General features: G+C 43.3%; 1 protein-coding gene across 4 annotated transcripts in view; it reads left to right on the top strand.

The window, feature by feature from the left end:
• Positions 1–21,633, top strand: part of DGCR2 (DiGeorge syndrome critical region gene 2) — a 59,748-nt gene that overhangs the window by 14,474 nt on the left and 23,641 nt on the right. For 3 of the 4 annotated variants that reach the window (XR_014519920.1, XR_014519921.1, XM_083479056.1), the window contains exons 2-3: positions 7,954–7,986; positions 18,332–18,454. Coding sequence is in view for 1 of the 4 variants with exons in the window: in XM_083479056.1 (XP_083335182.1) it covers positions 7,954–7,986; positions 18,332–18,454 (156 nt within the window). In the remaining 3 variants the exon portion in view is untranslated. The remainder of the gene's footprint in view (positions 1–7,953; positions 7,987–18,331; positions 18,455–21,633) is intronic. The other variant, XR_014519919.1, reaches the window with a different exon arrangement.

The raw sequence follows: 21,633 nt of genomic DNA, 5'->3' as shown, positions 1-21,633 counted from the left end.
GCTTCAGCGCAGATGAAGGTGGACAACGATGAGGAACGTGATAATAAGATTTGCTGTTGTTCATTACTGATTATGAATGCAGCCCCACCTCTTTCTAAAGTGGGGTAGATGGTATAGTTAAAGTACACATAATTATTCTACATGCCAAATGAGATATAGTGCACTGGAAAAGTTCCTGATTCAATTCTTTATTTTCTGGAGAAGCCACATAGCTGTCTACTAAAAGTAGCTCATCGAACAGGGACATGAAGAATTTTGTGTCAGCTAATTACAGAATCTTTTTAGGTTCCAGTAGCTGGTGCTGAATCCTGAATTGAAAGGAAAAGAACATTTAATACTATTTTTGGCAACATTTTTTTTTGCTTCTGTTGCACTTTTTTTTTGTACATTAGAATCTTATTAAACTTTATCCCATTGCCTGATATGATGCGACAGCATAGCAGAAGTACCCAACCAGTTTCTACACATGGCAAAAGATGTGAATTTGTGAATCCAGAATAAAGCAAATTCAAGCTTCAAGGAAAATATTTCAGCTCTTTCTCTAAGTGACATGTTGCTTTCTTCATATTTATTACCTACTTGATTTATATAGCAGAAGTACTCTAGGAAGGCAGGGTGGTGTAGTGGTTAGAGTGTCGGACTTAGGACCTGGGAGATCAGCATTCAAATCCGTCCTTAGTCATGAGGCTCACTGTTTGATCTTGGGCCAGTTGCAGCCTCTTAACCTACCTCACAGGGTCGTTGTAGGGATTAGCTGAACCATGTATTCCTTGGAGCAAATGATGGGAAATAAATGCAAAAGATAAGCGCTTCTTCTAACCTGCTTAAGAACGCTGGAGGGGTCAGCCAGATGGAGATGTCTGTTGCCAGCTGGGCATCCAGAGATCTCCACATGGCAGTGTTCAAAATTAGCCAGGTGCCAGACATGTTTTGAAACTGGCATGGGTCCAATGGCAACCATGTGGAGATCTCTGGATGCTAGGCTGACGACTCGGGAAGACGAAAGGTCACTTAAAATCTTTTAAATTGTATTTTAATCAACTTGTTTTTATTATTGGTTGTTAGCCGCCCTGAGCCCGGTCTTGGCTGGGGAGGGCAGGGTATAAATAAAAATTATTATTATTATTATTATTATTATTATTAGAGAAGGATCTGAAACATTTCCCTTGAAGCTTGAATTTGTTTTATTCTGGCTTGCATTATTTGATGTTTTAATGTAAACTGCTTTGAGACTTGTCCTGTAAAATATGGTTGCAATTGGACACATGCCAGGGGCAAAACGTGTTTGGGGAATTTCGAATATGGCTCTCCCCGTGTATTTGCAAGGGGATAGTGTTCCTGTTGCAATCCAACTTGGATCAGGCCGTGGCCCCGCAGCTGAAGACAAGTGAGCTAGACTGGCAAGTGGTCTGATTCAGTATAAACCCGCTTCCTAAGAAACATCTAAGCAAATGCCAGTGAAGGATTGCAGCAAGCCTCAGCCGCATTGTGAGAGGTTCTGTGCAAATGTAATTAAATGATTCATCATAGATGTCAAAGAGCTGCTCCCTGTGAAGTGGTCCTGAGTGTATTGGCTGTTGTGTTCCAAGTGCGAAATGGGCCCTGGCTGAGCAGACTTGGACGGCTGCCTGGGCAGCTTTGTCCTGACCACCCACACTGCGAATCTTGATTGGCCCAGGAGGCACGTCTTAACTTGGCATCATTTCTCCTCATTCTCTCAAGTAGTGATAGAAGAAGGCACACACCATCCTTTTTGCTTATTTTAGTCTATAACGGAGCTGGTTTTGCTCCTAGTGCCAAGCACATTTGGCTACGAAGTGATATAATCCAGTAGAGCAGAGGTGGGAAACTTTTTCAGCTTGGGATCTGCGTTCCCATTTGGGCAACCTTGGGGCCACATGCCAGTGCTGGGCATGGCTAGAGGGGGAAATGGGTGGAGCAAAGAATGTACCATTGATCTCTGCACGGTAGATGGTTTCTGCATAATCATCGACCACTCCATCCTCCATATAGGCAAGCAAGAGGCATGATCAACGAGGTATTCCAGCCTGGCGCAAACATTCAGTGGCAAAGCAGGGCAGCAAGGGATGTAGCCTGGAGAGTGTTCTGAGGGCCACATAGGTCTGGAGGGCCACCCTTAGACTTGGGGTTCCCCACCCCTGAGCTGAAACCAAAGATGATGAATGCCGGACCTAAACTTCCTCTGTGCTTGAACAGTAGCAGCATGCCTGGGTAGGGGAGCATGTGAATATTTTGCAGCTTTTTTTATTATTGGAATCTGGGTTTCTCCAATCTTGGATAGCCTGCAAGAGCAAGAAAACTTGGCTGAGATCATGCATGTTATTTTTGTCGTCCCCCGTTCCCCCAGCGCTGAGTCTGCAAGTGAAGCTGAAGCTCCTTGATTTCCGCTGAGCATCAACAGTTTTTAAGGGTCAGCAACTCCATTTATTTAATTAATGAAAAAAGCCTATAAAATGTACGCGGTTTGATTCACGTTACGGCAAATGTGCATAATCTAGCTGAGGCGCTCTCAACCTGGTTCTCTCCTGGTGCTTTGGACTGTAATTTCCATCACCTGCCTGCCTGCCTAGCTGTGCTGACTGAGACTGATGGGAACTGAAGTCCAAAACATATGGAGGGCACCAAGTTGGGGATGGCTGAGCTAGTCTATTTTGAATAGTAGGAGACTTTCAGTGGTGGAATGTTCTTTTGGCAATGTTTATATCAGTGCATGCAAAGTTGTTCTTATCGTATCTGCAAAGGATAGTTCATTAGGCTCAGTGGTTGTGTCTATAAATGGTCCATGTTGGTGTTTACTACTTTCATTGATAAAGCAATGTAGGAGAGCATTGTATGCACAACTGTTTTAAAATACCAATATGAATATTTATTAAATAAGGTATAAACTTAAGTAGACCAGTAAGCCATTAAACATACCAAATATCCTAGGCTCATTCAAAGCAAAGATGTGATCCAATGGGTAACATGCCTTCTATACTTCAGGCTATTATGCTCTTTAATATCACAGAGTCCAAATATATTCATATATATATATATCTAAATGTAAGGCTGTCATCATGCAGTCCCTGTTGGAGGATTTATAGCACTGCATCACAATACTGGATCTGCAGGATGTTAGGATGAGGAAGGGGAGCAAAACAGAAGGCAGGTTGCACAGCAGTGTATAGAGGGAGGGATGGCAGAGGGTTGGTCATCTGAGCAATAAGAGGTACAATGTCTGCTTAGCGTTAGTATATCTGTGTATGTGTTTCACTTTCTTATGAGCAACGTGTCTGCATTATTGACAGGATTAGTGGCAGGATCGTCCATTCAGCTGCATTAGTGGCAGGATGGTCTATTCAGCTGATTTTGGACTTACAGTACAGAAATGGGTGGAAGTTAATACTACAGAATATCTAATTTGTCTGGTGTGACCACTTCCATCCAATGTATTATGTTGAGGCAGGGCATATGTACCACTGGAGCCTCCATGAGTCTGAATTTGTACTGCACATATATACGTATTCTGAACATCAGCACAATCATATTATTAGAATATCTTTAATAATAGGGCTGCTTCTCAGAGAAATCCCACTCTATTTAATTTAGTTGATTGATCCATTTTACATAGGTGTGAAACCAATAGCTTTGAAGCCAAACTAATTCTGAGTCCTTCATAGGTAGTGTTAGTACCGTATTTTTTACACCATAACACTCACTTTTTTCCTCCTAAAAAGTAAGAGGAAATGTCTGTGTGTGTTATGGAGGGAATGCCTACGGGTGGCATGCCTACGGATTTTCCTCCTCTAAAAACTACGTGCGTGTTATGTTCGAGTGCGTGTTGTAGAGCGAAAAATACGGTAGTTTGCGCTCGTTGGACTTTTTCTTGTGCTAGCACTTTGCTTAGGACTTTTTCCTTGTTTACTTTCCATCATGAGGTAATAGTTCTTCTGCAATGCAAAGTAAGTAGTTCATTTACTGAACTGCCCCCAATATTTTGGAAGGAATAGAGGTATTTGAGCCAGATTTCTGCATTGTGTAATCTGCAGCTCTCTTTAGGCATTTGGGTTTTCTTGCTTTCCTTCATATTTTGAAAGAACATGAGGTGCTTGGAAAATATACCCCTCTTTTCAGCATTTGAAAAAAGGTCTCTTTGTTTTTGAATGCACCACATCTTCAGCAGAGGGGGAGGCCCGAGGAATTTAGAACCAGGGATTCGGTTCACCCACTTAAAAAAATGTCCTTGCCAATCCTGATGTTCAGCCAAAATGACACATTTCTTTAGCTTATTGTGTTGATCTTACTGGCACAGCAACTGGCCTCCTTCTGAACAAAGGGCAAAATTGCAAATGCTCAGTTTGGGAACGAGAGACTTGCAAGGATAAAGGTGAAGCTGGGGCAGACCCAAGTTCATTTGCAGCTCTTCAAATTGCTTGGGGCTGTGCTCCTCAAACTGCCCTCAGGAAATAAGCCCCATTCAGGATTTTTTCCAGCTGATATGCGTGCGTCAGTTGTTTAAAATCTAAAAAGAGGCTGCTGGTTCAGGCCAGTGGCCCGTCTAGTCCAGCATGCTGTTCTCACCGTGGCCAGCCAGGTGTCTATGGGAAGCCTGAAAGCAGGACCTGAGTGCAACAGCAACTCTCCCCACTTGCAGATACCAGCATCTGGTATACAGAAGCTTACCTCTGACAGTGGAGGTAGAATTATCCTCCATGAACTTGTCGAACCATAAGCTGTGTGAAGAAGTACCGTATTTTTCGCTCTATAACACGCACCCGACCATAACACGCACGTAGTTTTTAGAGGCGGAAAATCCGTAGGCATGCCACCCGTAGGCATTTCCTCCATAACACGCACAGACATTTCCCCTTACTTTCTAGGAGGAAAAAAGTGAGTGTTATGGTGCAAAAAATACGGTACTTCCTTTTGCCTCTCCTAAATCTTCCAACATGCATCTTCATGGGGTGTCCACAGGTTCCAGTGTGAAAAAGTGCTTTCCCCCCACTTTCTCCATACAACACATGGTTTTATATGCTTCCATCATGTTGCTTTTCACTTGCCTTTCCTCTAAATGGCACTATTTTTGGGAATATTTCTGAATCCTGCCTACTCAACCAGAGCGGTCAATATTGACCTCCTCCCCTCAGTGGTTGGGCTGTTCCAGGGAGTGAATAAAATTCTTTCGGGCGGAAAGGGCACCCGTGAAAAAAAGTTTGTGAGCTACAGTGAAAAATATATAATGAGGGGCTATGGGCCTCAGAAATAAAGGGTGTGTACAGAGTACACATCACTTGCCAATCAGAAACCTCCATGTTTAATAAGATGCTTCCACAATACAAAAGTATTCCCTGTATCTTAATGATTCTTAGTAATGGTGATTGATGATATTTCTTGACTTTATTTTCCTTTTCTAAAAAATTGTGTTGGGGTCAATGATAACTTTATAAGCTCATCAAGGGGTCGGTGAACTCAAAAGGCTTGGAAAACTGCTAAATATTGAAGATCCAGAGATAATTGTGCTGAAGGGCACTATTAGAAGTGACCTTAGCCGACAATGTCTGGCCACCAATGTTGTCTCCACATGATTCGATCACCATTTGTGCCACATTGCAGTCGTTCAGCAAGGCCCCTGATCCTCACGAGAGGCTTACTTTGGGGATGCTGGAGGAGGAAAATTTTGCTTATATCATCCCGCTTTCAGGTCATTTTTCTCTGGCTCTAACCCTGTGGATGTTAAGAAACATTTTTTTCCTAAGGTGGCAACATCACTGTTTATTTTAAAGCAACTAATATGGTGAAATTGCGTAAGGAAACTTGCAGAAGCAAAGCACAATCTTGCATAATTGTCTGGTCCCAAAGTATTCCGACCAGTAACGAGGGTGCCGTACCTGCAACACTGTCTGTGTTGTTCCTTATTCTGTATGAACATAAAACATAACTTCCTCCATAAACATAAATTATGAGTGTTGGAGACTAGCCAACCATTCTGTAGCTGACCTGTATTAGAACTCTTATTTATGCAATGTCTTGTACGGTGCACAGCTGCAGAGGTTGAATGCTGCTCCGAGGACACGATTTGGCAAGATCGACTTAGTACAACAGTCCCCTTCACCCAATCTGAGCATCATCTCCCCCCGCCTCCGTCCCAGTACAGCCGATCAAAGAGTCTTGCTATCCAGTGTCTGGGACTCCTACAAATGTTCTCTGTGTTCTCCTCTTAAATTTCTTTGAAGATACTACTTTATACTGTCAGAAGGATTACCAGCATAGCCTTAATTTTTCAAATAATACGTTTGGAGTTTCATCATGCACACTTAAGAGCAGATGAAAAGGGTGCAATAAGACATAGATTGTCTGCCTTTAAAGTGCTTGAAGTGCAACCTCCAAGTGTAGAGACTTGGATCTGTTTTTTTCGGTGCCACTTGTTAGCATGTAAGCATATTTAAGGTGTGCGCATATTGTGGACTCCAAATGTTCCAAGTGTTTCTCAGCAATCCTCGCAACAGCTATTTAAGATAGAACAATATTATCCCTGTGATGCAGATGTGAGGGCTAAAAAAAAAGTAGCTTACATTTAGTGGGTTTATTGGTTGGGGGAAAGCTGCACTGGAGAGCAATGGCTGTTGGCCATGTTGGAACATAAAAGGCAATATACTTCTGAATTCCTGTTGGGAAAAGCGGTTTCCTCCATATGTTGCTGAGGTTTTCCTGATGTTATCCTGGGAAGCAGGATGCTCTCACCCACTGTGTTACACCACCGCTTGACCTGGAACCAGCCAGGTGTTTGCTTGTTTATTTGAGAACATGGCCCAGCCAATAGTCTTTTCAAAGGCATGTTGGGCAAAAGGGTACATACAGATATAGACCCAATGGTGCCCAACATGTAGCGCTGATCAGTGTTCAGAATTCACCAGGCATGTTTGGGTACTGGCACAGGTCCAGTTGTGACCATGTGGAGATTGCTGGGTACCAGGTTGGCCACCACAGCTTAAAAACCTCTGCCTTAGTCCATAATTAATACCATTTCCATTGTGTGTGTTTCTCCTTCTTGCATACTGGGACAAGTGAATTGTTGTAAGAGCAAGCTACGTCAAACAATGTAGTTGAGATCGCACAATCATAGAATCGTGGAATTGTAGCATTGGACCCCAAGGGTCATTAGTCCAACCCCCTGGAGAACAGACATTCCGTGGTGGTGACCATGACTTAGGTTTAAGGTGGTATCTGGTGCCTAGCTTATATATCTGAGTTTCTAACACTGGCACTGATGTGGGACTTGAAATGTTGCTAAAACAACAGCCCAGTTTGCACACCACTGTAAACCATGGTTAATGGCTTAGTGCGAACATGCTGCTCTCCCCCACTTTGCTGCTGCTCACTAGCATGTGGGGGGAAACAATCAAAATCTCTGATTGAGCATTTTGTCTGACTTGGGATCATGGGTTCTGTTGTTCCAAACAAACCATGATCTGTAGCCAAGGTTTGCTCTTGGCTTACTGATCATGGTTTGTCTGGGCAAAGCATAAACTGATGAGACATAACAATAAGCCAGGAATTGTGGATCTCTCCCCAGTTGTGGGAAGGAGCAAAGTGAGCAAAATTGGTCTGCTCATGGTAAACTATTAAAGGTGGCTTACAGCAATGTGTGAATGAGGCTAGTAATGTACTAATGCAGGTAATTGTCAGAGTGCATTGTTGAGTTGTGTGGTGGTGGTTAGTTGAATATGCCCACTCCCTCTTTCCAACATGACCTTTCCTTTGGAAGGTCTGCATTGTGCTAATGAAAGACATTTGACTCTATGCTTTAGCAGGCATGTGTACCTTGTTGAAGTAGCTTAGCTTCATGCCTCCATCCATATTTCATTTTTTTTAAGGGGCAGTTGACCTCTCTGATATTGGTACATTTAAGTCTGCTATTCTTTTGTAAGTTTTCTTTTACATTTCAACCTGCAGGTGCAAGACTAGCTCTGGCAAGACTTCTTTCAGGTGAGTGTTCGATGTGGACGGATTGTTGACAGGGTCACATAACCTAACCAAATGGTGTTTACAGCTTTTAAATTTAATAATTTTGTGCCATGCTTTTCTTTTTGATGCCCAGTGTGTTCTGCATATTACATTCTAGCAGTAGGACACAGGATCCACTAATAAACTAAATTGGTACAATAGATTCAGGGCAAAGTATTTTATGCAGTATGTACCATATTTTTTGCTCTATAAGACTCACTTTTTCCCTCCTAAAAAGTAAGGGGAAATGTGTGTGTGCATCTTATGGAGCGAATGCAGGCTGCACAGCTATCCCAGAAGCCAGAACAGCAAGAGGGATTGCTGCTTTCACTGCGCAGCGATCCCTCTTGCTGTTCTGGCTTCTGAGATTCAGAATATTTTTTTTCTTGTTTTCCCCCTCCAAAAACACCAGTCTTGTGGTCTGGTGTGTCTTATAGAGCGAAAAATACGGTAATTAGATTTTGGAACAGCAGAGTAGAATAGATAGCTCTAAAAGACAAACAGGCAGATACCTGGAAGGTGGGTCCGATTGCAGCTGTTGACCAGAATGCTAGTTGGTGGGGAGGCTGTTGCATTCAAGCCCTGCTGGTGGGCTTCTCAGATACGTCTGATTGGCTACTGTGGCCAGCAGGATAGTAGACTAGGAGGAGAAGTTTGGTTTGCATTTGGTTGCTTCCCTCTCTATTCCTCTCCTGCTGTTGTATTTTGTCAATTACAATGCAAGCCTGTGGGCAGGGACTGTTTTGTGTTGTACTTCCTGCCACGCTGCTTAATTTTTTTAGGTGCCTTTATAAATGATGATCAAGCAGGACTCTTACGTTATTGAGGCGGTTGATCCAAAGCAGGTGTGACCCTGTAGATGTTGCTGAATTACAGCTCCCATAAGCCTCAGCAAGCATAGCCAGTGGCCAGGGATGATGGGAGTTGTAGTTCAGCAGCATCTGCAGGCCCAAAGGTCTCTCCACACCTGCTTCAAAAGATTCTCCAAACTTCAGGAGTGACACTTGTGGTGCAGGGATGAGTGGACTTTGTGGAAAGGGCTCCCCTGATCATTCTGCTGAGTGCATGGAAGGCATCTCATAGGTATTTGCACCCCAGCCATTTTATTTCCATGCATCATATATTTTTCTTAAAGGAAATCTTGAAAGCCTTGATGCATTTCATTAAAATTGGTGCAGAAAACTCTTTGAGGAACTTCTCTTATGCCATTTTGGTTAGGTTTTTTTTTTTTTAAGTTGGAGGAACTCAAATCTGCCTCAGACTCTTTAAGCAAGCCCTTGAATCTCACAATGCAGGCTTGACATTTTGCTTGACACAGCTTGCTATACCGTCAAGATGTCTTTCATAAAAAAAACCCAACCTGCCGACATGTGAGGGCTGCTGGAAAGCCTCTGCTATGAATCCATACGCCTTGGGCTCATCCCATCAGTTGCCAAATATGACATGGTAGCTGTTGGAAATCCAGCCCAAACTAACTCCCTCAGACTTGTCCAGTAGTTTTAACTTAATATGGTTGCTTAATAGTCATGCTATTAGGATTTGGAAGCTTTTCCTCTGCTGAAGGATTTGCTTGGAAAGTTTGAAGTGGTTCAGCCAATGCTTACACTTCAACTTGCCCTGTTTCCTTCATGCAAGTATGTGCATGAGCGTGAGCACTATCAGTGTCACAAACTCAGATATATAAGCTAGGTGCCAAATTGTTCCTTTAATCAGGGTTACCATTGCCAAAACAGAATGCCTGGTTGCCATTTTTGGACCAGACACCTCAAAAGTCATATTTTGCAGTGTGACCTGAAATTCATTCTGATTGTGCAGATAAAATATAACTGATACAGTGGTACCTCTGGTTACGAGTGCTTCAGGTTACGAGCTCCACTAACCCAGAAGCAGTTGCTCCTGGTTGCAAACTTTGCTCCAGGATGCGAACAGAAGTTGCACGCCGGCGGCACTGCAGCAGCGGGAGGCCCCATTAGCGCAAGTGCACCCCAGGATAAGTTTCAGTTTAAGAACGGACCTCCGGAATGAATTAAGTTTGTAACCAGAGGTACCACTGTAGAATTGTACAGCATGTGTTGCTAGTGTGTTAAAACAGTCAAGATCCAAGGCACGCACCTCCAGATGGTGGAGACAGTGACTGAAAGCCAGGTGCAAAACGTGCCTGATGCTTGGCTAATTTCAAATGCTTCTTTGAAATCTATATGTTTTTAGTGGGGCAGCCCAGACTTTGATCTAGTATTGGCATGGGGGCGGGAACAGGTTTCTTATGCCTTTAGTGGCTGCATGGCAGGCAGAAATACAATAGGCTAAGCCTTTTATAGTATGGACATAGTTATGGGAAAAGCTTCACTATGGCTGTATTGTCTAATTTTGTGTTATGCCATGCCTCCACTCCCCATGGGAGGCAGCTCTGTTGAATTTTGTCATGCCCCCTTGGCAACCTGCAGCACTCCCTCAAAATTCGAAATGTGCCCACTGGTCCAAAAATTTTGACAACCCCTGGTCTACAGCCTGCTGCATTTTCTCATACTGCATCTGCTAACTGTTAATGTCCTACTGTAGGGACAGTCACATTTTCTGGCATAAGAACATGCACTCGCCCAGCTTCAAAATCGGTAGAACTCATTCCAGAGTTTAATCAGTGTGAACATAAAGGAAGTGTGGTACACCACTGGCAGTGAACAATAGGGGCGAGGGGACAGGGTCTTAGGAGTCCTTTCTGGCGTGATGATTGCAGTGATAAAAGCCTATCCTAGTTCTCATCTGTGAAACGCTGGAGGGCTTGCTTGAAGCATCCAGCTCTCTGCTTTCCTTTTAATCTCCCGTTGGTTCTGCAGTGGCTGCATTGCAGTGCATGTTTTCATCTCAAGCAGTAGAGGCACAAACAGACTGTAAGTGGTTACTGTGCAAACCTAAAAAGAACAGTGGTCAAGGGGTTGGGATCTAGGGATGTCTCAAAGAATCACAGAATTGTAGAGCTGGAAGGGATCATCTAGTCCAGTCTCCTGCAATGTAGGAATCTCAACTAGATCATACATGACAGATGGCCATCCAACCTTTGCTTAAAAACCTCCAAGGAAGGAGAGGCCACAACCTTTCAAGGATGTCTGTTCCACTGTTGAACATCTCTCACTGTCAGTTTTTCCTGATGTTTAGTATGAATCTCCTTTCTTGGAACTCGAATCCCTTGGTTTGGGTCCTACCCTCAAGAGCCGGAGAAAACAAGCTTGCTCCATCTTCCATGTGACAGCCTTTTAGATATTTGAAGATGGCTATCATATCTCCTCTCAGTCTCTTCATTTCCAGGCTGAACATACCCAGCTACCTCTTCTGTTTACCTTATGGTTTCCAGACCCTTGATCATCTTGGTTTCCCTCCTTTGCATACGTTCCAGCTTGTCAGTATCCTTGAATTGTGCCACCCAGAACTAGACACAGTATTCTAGGTGTGGCCTGACCAAGGCAGAATAGAGTGGGACTGTTACTTCCCTTGATCAAGACACTATACTTCTGTTCATGCTGCATCACACTGTTGACTAATGTTAAGCTTAAGACCCCTAGATCCTTTTCACATGGTGTCCCCCATTTTATATTTGTGCAGCTGGTTCTTCCTGCCTAAGTGTAGGATCTTACATTTGTCTCTGTTGTCAATGGTAACAGCTTTGGTCTGTTTTGTCTTGTTACTCCTGGATTACAAGCTGTGCTTGGGAAGTTCTTCTTCACCATTTGAGTGGAAAGGTGGTGACTGTTTTTCACGGTTGGGATTCCTCAGGTGTTTTCTCATATGTGAAGAGATGGACATGAATGTTGTTGTCTACTCTTGAGTTGTGGATCAGGACAGCTGAGAACATAAACATATTCCCTGCCCTGTGTGTAGTCCTTTTCATGGCATTCTCTAGGTCAATTCGCAGATGTACTTTTGCTTATTTAATACATGAATATGCCACTTTTCCCTCCAAGGATCTCAGGGTGGTGTACATGATTCTTCCCTCCTTATTTTGTCATTGCAACAACCCTGTGAGTTGGCTAGGCTGCGAGACATGAACTGGTCCGACACGACCCAGTGAACTTCATGGCTGAGTGGGAATTCAAACCCTAGTCTCCCAGGTCATTGCCCAACACTATTAACCATAACACTACAGCTCCCATTGTCCCTGGCCATTGACTTAACCAGCTGGGGTTGATGGGACTTGTAGTCGAACATCTGGGGTCCTGATGTTGATGAACACCACACTAGTTTAAATAATGTGGGTAATGACCTGGAAGTGCTTACTTTTGGAACTGTATAAGCGGCTTGGCAAAGGCTGCCTTCTGGTCATGTAGTTCTGTCACCTTAGGGTGGACCTTCAAATTCTTTTTTGGAAGATCAGTACTTCCAAGCCTTTGCCCTGTGGTCTTTGTATACAGCCATGGCCTGTTGAATTCAGCGGGACTTGTGTGTGTGTGCATATGCATATTTAACCACCCCCAACCTGGTGCCCTCCAGATGTTTTGGACTACAACCTGCACCAGTCCAAGCCAGCATGATGTGCCGCTGAAACTGATGGGAGGTTCAGTGTAAACATCTGGAGGGCACCAAGTTGGGAAAGGTTGAATATAGGACCTGGTCACATGTAGAACATATGTTGAACTACTAAAGATTTCTTTGAGACAAACGGTCTTCACATTGTCCATGCTCATCATTTGTAAACTTCATTGTGGAATAATGCTTAACAATTGGCTGTGTTGCTAACAACGTTAGCCTCCTAACAGTGTCCCATCACATCAAAATGCTTGCATTGTCAGATACTTAGCAAAGGACTGTGGTGGTTCTTTCCTTTAAAAAAGTAGTCTTATTTCAAACAAAAGTAATACTTAGCTGGCTTCTGTGCTAGAAACCCAACACCAGTAGTTGCTGAATGTAATGAGGTGTTTGTGGTAGGCCGGCAATTACATCGTGTAAATGTTTGTTCTTTGCTCTACATGCTAAAGGGGAGAGATTGCATATGTGAATAAGATTATATGGCCAGTCCTGAGATGCAGCAGCCCTGAAAAAGAGAGCAGCTCCTTCATCCTAAAAATGTGAGCTGGCTTCTTGATCTGAAGCCCTGGGATGATTAACTGACACAGCATTTTGTGCATTTATTTGGTGTTGCAACAAGTCTTTGGGACGCATTCCACTTTATATTTTTCACTTGGGCGTGAATTCCAGAGTACGTACAGAGTCCATGTGTGTGCTTCCATGGAGGGCTGCACATGCATGCTTAAATTGCTTTCCTTGCAGAAGTGCATCAAAGTGACAGCTGGAACTGGGCTCTGCTTCTGGAGTATTTCTCCAGGACAAACTGCACTTTAAAATAACATTTGCGTACCATTCTCAAATGTGCTGGTGCATCATAACTGTTTTGTATTTTGGTTGTTAGTTCAAAATCTAGAATGCAAAATGTAGATGCCCCATTGAAGTTTTGCTAGAACTCCCATTAACTTCACCGGCTACTTGTTCCTTTCTGGGCCCAGTTCGAACTGCTGTTTTTGACTTTTGAGGCTCTTCATTGATATGGGGCCACAGTATCTGAAGGACTGTCTCTTCCCATATGTACCTGCCTGTTCTATGAGCTAATCTACGGTGGCTCTGTGCTGAGTACCCTCACCAACCGAGCAGTGTTAGAAACTGAGAGATGAAAGCTAGGACCTGAATGGCCGCTTAAACCTAGCTTATGGGTGCAGCAACGAATGTAGGTATGGCAGGTTGCTATAAAGGGCCTTCTTAGTAGTGGCACCCTGTTTATGGAATGCCCTTCCCAGAGAGGTTCTCCTGGTGCCTTTGTCAGTGACCTTTTGTTTGCAAACAAAGGCATTTTTATTCTCCAAGACCTTTAAAATCTCATAGTTTAGCCTCTGAATTTACTCTTGGAAATGACTAAAAGTTGTTTATTGCTGCTTAGGTTTATTAGACCCCTTTTAGCTGGTTTAGTGCTGTGTTCCTTGTGTTTTAGGATTTTTATTTTATCCCCCCCCCCCCTTGGTTCTTGAATTAACCCCCAGAGCACACAGGGTGGTTAATAAATGCAGTAAAATCATTTTGAGAATGGCACATAAGGAGGTTGCCTTAAAATGAATTACACAATGAGTTCATCTAATTCAGGCCCTCCAGATGTTTTGACCTACAACTCCCATGATCCCTAGCTAACAGGACCGGCGGTCATGGATGATGGGAATTGTAGTCCAAAACATCTGGAGGGCTGAAGGTTGGGGATGTCTGATCTAATCCATCTACTCTGATGGTGACTTTCCATTGTCTCAAGCAGAGTAGCTCTCCTTGTACTCCTGCTTCCTGAGATCCTCTTAACTGGAGATGCTGGAGATTAAACTTGGGGCCTTCCTGTATTTAGAGCAGTGGTGTTCATACTTCTTTCAAAGAGGGCCAGATTTGATGAAGTGAAGAGCTGTCACTCAACAGGGCCCCTGACCACTTCTATGTATTTCTTTAAGATGAGAGATGACTTAAATAATAGTTATTATGTACAAAATGCCTACTAGTAGGTAGCCATTGTACAACAATTGTGCCAAAAAGGACAAGCCCTTTCATTTACATTTGTCAGACAAATGAAGGAGTGGCAGGGTGCAGAAGTTAGAGGCTATGGAGAACAGAGATGGTTTTAGACACTGGCCTGGTTCACACATGATGTTAAACAGAAGGTTTAAACATGCATGCACCATTCTTGTTTGACACAAGACACTTATAGTTTGAATTTCAAGTTTCTGTACTGTTAGCACCCTAAGTTACAAACATGGAGATGAGTGACCACAGATCCTATAAACCCAAGTAGTAAGATGCCCTAGTTTAGATTCCCCCCCCCATTAACCCACAAGATGGTGATGATGGGAGTTTGATCATGGATTGAGCGTTCTTGAGTTCTGGTGATAATCTGTATAGCACCCATCTTTCCTTCATCTTGTGAAGTATGGTATTTATACAGAACCCAAACTCTGAGTTTGGCATTCCAGCTTCCCTTTGCTTCTGGATGGGTATGACTTTTAGTTTTGCCCAATTGTGCTGTGTTTCTTTCGCTGTTGTTGCTGGCATTCGTCCGTCTTGAGAGACAGTGGAGTCCTCCTTGGGGAACTGGAGAATCACAGCGCCTGCTGGGGCTGCAAAGACCTGTACCTCATAACTGTTGCCTCCTGCATTGTTTTTGCTGAAGCGACCTCCCCGGGGGACAAGGAGGTCTGGAGGTCTTGGGCTGCCCAGACAACAAGCTCCCCCTCTGGGCCTTGCTGGAGTGGTCCAAAGGAAAGCAGAGCAATACATTTGGCACCAGCTTGGCTGCAGGAGTTGCCGGAAGGAGGCGTACAAGATGCCATCCAGCCGTCTTAGACTATGATAATTATGATAATATGAAAACAAAACAAGCATGCACCCGCAAATGAGTCAAAGCTGTTCTGGCTGTGTTGTAACTTTGCATGGTTGTCTATAGCAGTCTGGCAGGTCTGAGTTCTTAGCTGTCTTTGTGACCTCAATGTTCATCCCGAGTAGGCGGTGTGTCAGGCAAGGAAGGCCTATTTTTATTCCCACCCTCTTACTTGAGCTGCTTTCCTGCTCCTTAACAGAGAGCCTTTCATGCTATCATGAAACTCTTTATTTCTCTTATTACCTATTTTATGTGTGGGTACCCTCTGTTCTGATTGCCTCCTCAGTGAGTTTGACCTGTCTTTTTGCATGAGACCTTGAAGCAAAGCAACTTTTGTAAATCAGTTTTTAACTTGGAAGGAAACTACAGTTATGCAGCAGTAAAAATAACTAGTGTGTGTTAAAATGGGTTTTTTAAAAAAATTCTGCTTTGACTTGTAAATATAGGATTAAAAGCAAGGACTCCTTAAGCTAGAACATTTCCAGGATGTCAGACTGATTCTGCCTTTGATTGATGCCAATTTAGGAAACACCTAGTTCACTTCGGAGGAGAATAACATTTAATGTTTTAAAGCATCAAAGTACTGGCAGATTCTTGCTGCAAGCCTTAACTGATTTGAACTGTAATGAGATGGACTTTTCCTGCTGTGCTGCAAAGGTGATCTTGTCAAGGTTAATGACTGTCTGCCAATTGAATGGTCACAAAAGTCTGCCTGCTACGGCATCCCTTTCTCTGCTGTCCTCACAGGTTCAGAGTGGACATCGAGAGCTTTTTGATAATTCAATAAGAGGACTCTAGGCTTGATTAACCTCTTGATATTTAAATATATTTTTGCAGCATTTTCAATTTCAGGAATTTATAGCTGCTTTATATTTTTATTGAGCCATTCTACCTGCTTTTGTCTCAGAATATTTGACAAGGAGAGAAGTCTAGCAATAGCTAATATATATGGGAAACACTTGATACCAAGGGCAGGTTTATTTAACTTTTTCCAGGAATGACTCATTGGTTTTAAGGGTATTTGTAACTGAAATCTTTTACAAATGGTGCTGACTGCCACTTTCTTTCCAGAAATCTGGAGCTTTCCCCCCCAAGCCTCACAGTATGATAGAAATTACTTTATTTGTTTGGCAATGCCAACATTTCCTTTCTCTCACTTGATTTATTCAGGGGTGGGTGGGGAACCTGTGGCCTGCACAATGTTGCCAACAGCAACCTCAGCTTCCTGACCATAGGCTGTGATGAAGCTGATTGAAGCTGTAGCCCCCCCCCCCCAACTCCTGCTTTGGAGAATTCCCCACTCCAGAAGATTGCATTCCAGAATGGGGTTTGGCAGGTAGATCTGCCCTGGAAGGTGTGCAGAGACTTAGTGTTGAGTACGTGTGGGAGAGACAGCATTCAGCAGTGCACATGCTACCTTGTAGAGATCCAGACGCTCCCCAAGATTGTGCACTGAGCATGCACAGTTTTAAAAACCTGTTCAGTGGATCTGTTCCATGAGGCTGGAGTGCACAGCACAAACCCACTTTGTTGCATCATTTCATAAGAAGCTGTCTTATGCAACTTAGTCCATCTTGCTCAGTATTGCCCACAGTGAGTCCTACCAGGAGATGCCAGGGACTGAACCCTGATATATTCTGCATGCAAAACAATTTCCCTGTCGATGAGCTACAGCTTTCCTAGATGAACTGCTAGGCTTGCATAACTTTTGATCCAGACTGATAAGCAGGATCAGTCCTCTGATTGCTGCTAACATTTGACTTCTAACACTCTGCACTGAACATAGGTATAAGATAGCTCTATGCAGGCACTTGTCTTAGTGTGAAAGAGTGTGCACTTGATTTGCATAACTCAGCTATTCAATACCCAGATATATAGACTGTACACTTGTTGAACTTTACATTTGAATAACAGTATAAGGGTACTACTGAACTATTTGTATACACGGGTACATAAATTGTACATTCATAGAATCATATAGTTCAAAGGGACCCAAGGGTCATTTAATTCAAACCCCATTGGTTGAATTAATATGTTAGCACCCCTATTTTGCCTTGCTGGGCTTTTTAAGGACGTCTTACCTGTGCTACCATGTTTTTGTTGCCTTTGTTCTATATATCTAGTTTAAACGAAACTTTTTGCCCTCTGTCACCTTGCCTGAAAAATCCATACTATAAAAGCTGGCAAGCTTTGTGATCACCCCACATGCCCTGCAAAGGGTGTGTCTTCTGATTAGAAGACACTTGCAAAATGGATAATTTGAACAGATGCCTTCAGTCACACTGGTAAGGTGGCTTTTGTGGGCTGTAATTCCAGGAACACTTGTAGAAAATAAGTAGGACCTTGTTGCAAATAAAGACTTCACTCAGGGCTCTGCAGTTTTTGAGCAGCTACAGCTCAGCTATAGGTTTTTTTTTAAAAAAAAGAATTATATTTTATTGAAGTGAGCTACAACCCAGCTATAGTTGAGGAGGAGGTCCGGGTTCATACGTCCCACTAAGCTTATGGTTAACAGTAAGGTTTATAAACAAGCTGTACACCTTGGTTAATGAGTGAACTTTTTCATAGTTTATAAATTGCTGGGTTTACACATAACACTAAGCCATTAAACCCTGGCTTAGTGTTATGTGCAAAACAGACCATGGTGCACATCAGCCCTAGGTCTCCAGAGTATGTATTTATTTCAGTGAAGTCATGCCTGCTTTTCAGCTATATTAAAAACAACCACCACCTGGTAAAACTTCCTTCTGGTCATAGTATATCAAGTCTTGACCACCATTTTCACCCTAGAAAACTCATAAACAATTGTAAGGGGTTAAACTTTTTGTACTTGTACAGTGGGGATATTAGCCTGATGTTTCCTAGTAGATCTATTGTAGATCTAGTAGAGGAATTGTTTTCGTCTGAAACTTTCAGCTTCCTTCTCCTTGTGTTTTGCAGAACTGCGCTGCATCCCAGGGCAATTCGCTTGTCGCAGTGGCTCCATCCAGTGCATCCCATTGAACTGGCAGTGTGATGGATGGCCCACCTGTGAGGATGAGAGTGATGAAGTTGACTGCCCAAGTAAGTGCACCTAAAAAAGAAGAAGAAAGAATTGTATGCAGCGATGGTTGATGATCATTAGTACTGGTTGGGGGTGAGGGAGGCAGGGAGACCCAACAGTAAGGGGAGCCAGAGCCAGGGTCAGGTGGGACATACATTGAATAAATAATAAATGTGATGGGAATGAGTAAGAAGCTTGGTGGCTGAGGACAGGCTCAGGTTGGTGGGGCAGTGCCCTAATTCACCAGCTTTTACTGATGGCTTTTTATGTGGGGTGGCCCTTAAAGATGGCTTGAGGACTTCAGTTGCTCCAAAATGCAGCAGCCAGATTACAGGCTGGGGTTTCATTTAGATCTCATATAACCCCTTTTGTAAAGCAGCTGCACCAGTGGCCAGTTCTTTTCTGGGCCAACTTAAGGTGCTTCCATTAGTATTTAAAGCCCAAAATGACTCAGGCCCCAAATAGCTGAAAGACTTGCCTCCTCCGCTTCAGATCCTCTCGGCTGCTGAGTTCAGCAGAAAGAGGCCCCTTGGCAGTTCCTCTGTCCTCAGAAGTTCAGTGCGCGGTGGCCCAGGAGAGACCAGTTCTCTGTTGCGGCCTCTGAGCTGTGACTCCCCACAGAGGTGTGCTGTGTTTTAATCCAGTACTGTGTTGTAACCTTCCCTGGAACCTTAGGGTGAAGGGTAGGTACCGTATTTTTCGCTCTATAACACGCACCAGACCATAACACGCACGTAGTTTTTTGAGGAGGAAAACAATAAAAAAATATTCTAAACGAAATAGTGGATATATGATTTTTGTGGTTCATGCTGTGGCCACAGACATGTGATCTGACACTGAGTTTGGAGTAGCCCAATGCAAAAATCCTGAGGATCCATGTGGATCCATGCTTTGTAACCACGGAGGAGGGAAGGAAGGGGAACTATGGATCCTCAGCTCACGACTGCAGCAGATCCCCCCGCCACCCACAGGCATTCGCTCCATAACACGCACAGACATTTCCCCTTACTTTCTAGGAGGAAAAAAGTGAGTGTTATGGAGCAAAAAATACGGTAAATAATAATAATAATAATAATAATAATTATTATTATTATTATTAATGGAAGTACCACACCATCAGGAAAGCTTTATGGCACTTACTACATATTTGCAAGCAAATTCTGGTTAGGAAATTTTGTCTGAGAATTCCCATTGCAACTTCATTTCTTCTCAGAGGCTGTAGTTTAGTTTCCCCCTTTATTGCTATTTGTGGGCTGTATTTCAGGGTCTACCTGAACACATTGGTGCCCTTTTATGGAGGCTTTCTATCCAGTTAGTCTGTACACTTCTGAAAAAGATGGAGTCATAACTCCTTTTTGAATGGCATGCTTTTCAGATTTCACACAGAAACACCTTTGGATGAGTCATGTTTAATATCAAGTGTAAAGTCTCTTAACATGTGTAGATACATCATTATTTTTTGAAGCTGGCTTCTACTGAAGTTGGAAATTCAGAATCCTTGGAAGAGAGAGAATATGCAGCGTGCAGTTCAGTATACTCAAAGTGCCTGGCAAGATTACATAACAGACATACTTTTTTTATCATCTGCGGACAGTTGCCAGCTATTTTCCTGTCTTCACCATTTGTGTTCAGTACAGATGGAGAGCTCTGTTTGTCTTGACAGTCCTAATTCGTAACATAACAGCTGTTTCTAGGCATTTTGATTTTAAACAACTCTGCTATGTATATGCCTACATAAGCGAATCTGAGCACAGCAGGCCAGGAATAGGGAGTTTCTGTTATGTGATGGTAGGAAGGCAGCTTGCATTTGGGTAGAGAAGCTGGGAGTTTGGTGCCTAGCTTATATATTTGAGTTTCTAACCCTAGATGTCAGGCATGCAATCTAAGGGGCTGTAAAGCCACAATGTCTGTACTGTAGGGATCAAAAATATCAAGACAGTTAGACCCATTCCATTTCCACAAATTGGGGGGGGGGTCTTAAATGTGTCTTGGTGGGAGTCATTACTTCAGGGGTCAGCAAACTTTTTCAGCAGGGGGCCAGTCCACTGTCCCTCAGACCTTGTGGGGGGCCGGACTATATTTTGAAAAAAAGTAATGAACGAATTCCTATGCCCCACAAATAACCCAGAGATGTATTTTAAATAAAAGGACACATTCTACTCATGTAAAAATACGCTGATTTGTGGACTGTCCGCAGGCTGGATTGAGAAGGCGATTGGGCCACATCCGGCCCCCGGGCCTTAGTTTGCCTACCCATGCATTACTTCCTCCATTCCATAACCCACATGGCATGTGAGCGGCAGACAGAACGGTTAAGGCGTTCTGAGTGCATACTCATTATTTGCCAGCTTTATATCACTGTCAGGCCCCCGCCAGCAAAAAAAGAGACTCCTTTTGCTCACTGTACGAATTTTATTTTTAACATCCAAATTCTGTTAAAATCCAGCTTAACTTTAAGCCCTCGACACTCAAAACATTTTCTTTTTCTTAACATCAAACCCAAATAACTAGGAGCATCTGTAGCTCAGCAGTTTTGTATCTTTGATCTTTTGCTCAAAAAGGGGATGAAGTCACTGGCTGCCGCTAACTTGCCTGTGTGCTCAAAATTACTGGGAGGATTTGTATAGCATGTATTCACAGCTCCTTTTCTTTTGCTCTAAGTCTTAGTCACATGAAATAATGTCCCGCTGGGTCTTGTTTGAAAACCGGCAGATTTTACCAGTTCAAGCAGCAGTAGTATCAGTGTCCCAACACCTAGAGCACTGTGTATCATTGCTGTGGCTGTTTAAGTTTCTTATCCAACTTTATGATCACAGTAAATGGCAATTCTTTCTTCCTCCCCTGATTTATTTACTTGGTGCCAAATCAAATGCTTCTCCCCCCCCCAGACATTCAGTCTTGGTAGCTCTGAATACAGTGGTGCCTCGCAAGACGAAAAGAATCCGTTCTGTGATTCTCTTCGTCTAGCGGGTTTCTCATCTTGCGAAGCAAGCCCATTGGCGGATTAGCGGATTAGCGCTATTAGCGGCTTTTAGCGGCTTATTGGCTTATTGGATCAGCTGATAAGCGGCTTAGCGGCTTAGAAAAAGGGGGGGGGAGGGAAAAAACACCGCAGGAACTCACAAGACATTTTCGTCTTGCGAAGCAAGCCCATAGGAGATTCGTTTTGCGAAGCACCTCCAAAACGGAAAACCCTTTC

Source organism: Podarcis liolepis (genome assembly GCF_965112155.1).
Source record: "Podarcis liolepis genome assembly, chromosome: 15".
Classification (NCBI taxonomy): Eukaryota; Metazoa; Chordata; class Lepidosauria; order Squamata; family Lacertidae; genus Podarcis; species Podarcis liolepis.
This window is presented reverse-complemented; position numbering and strand designations above follow the sequence as displayed.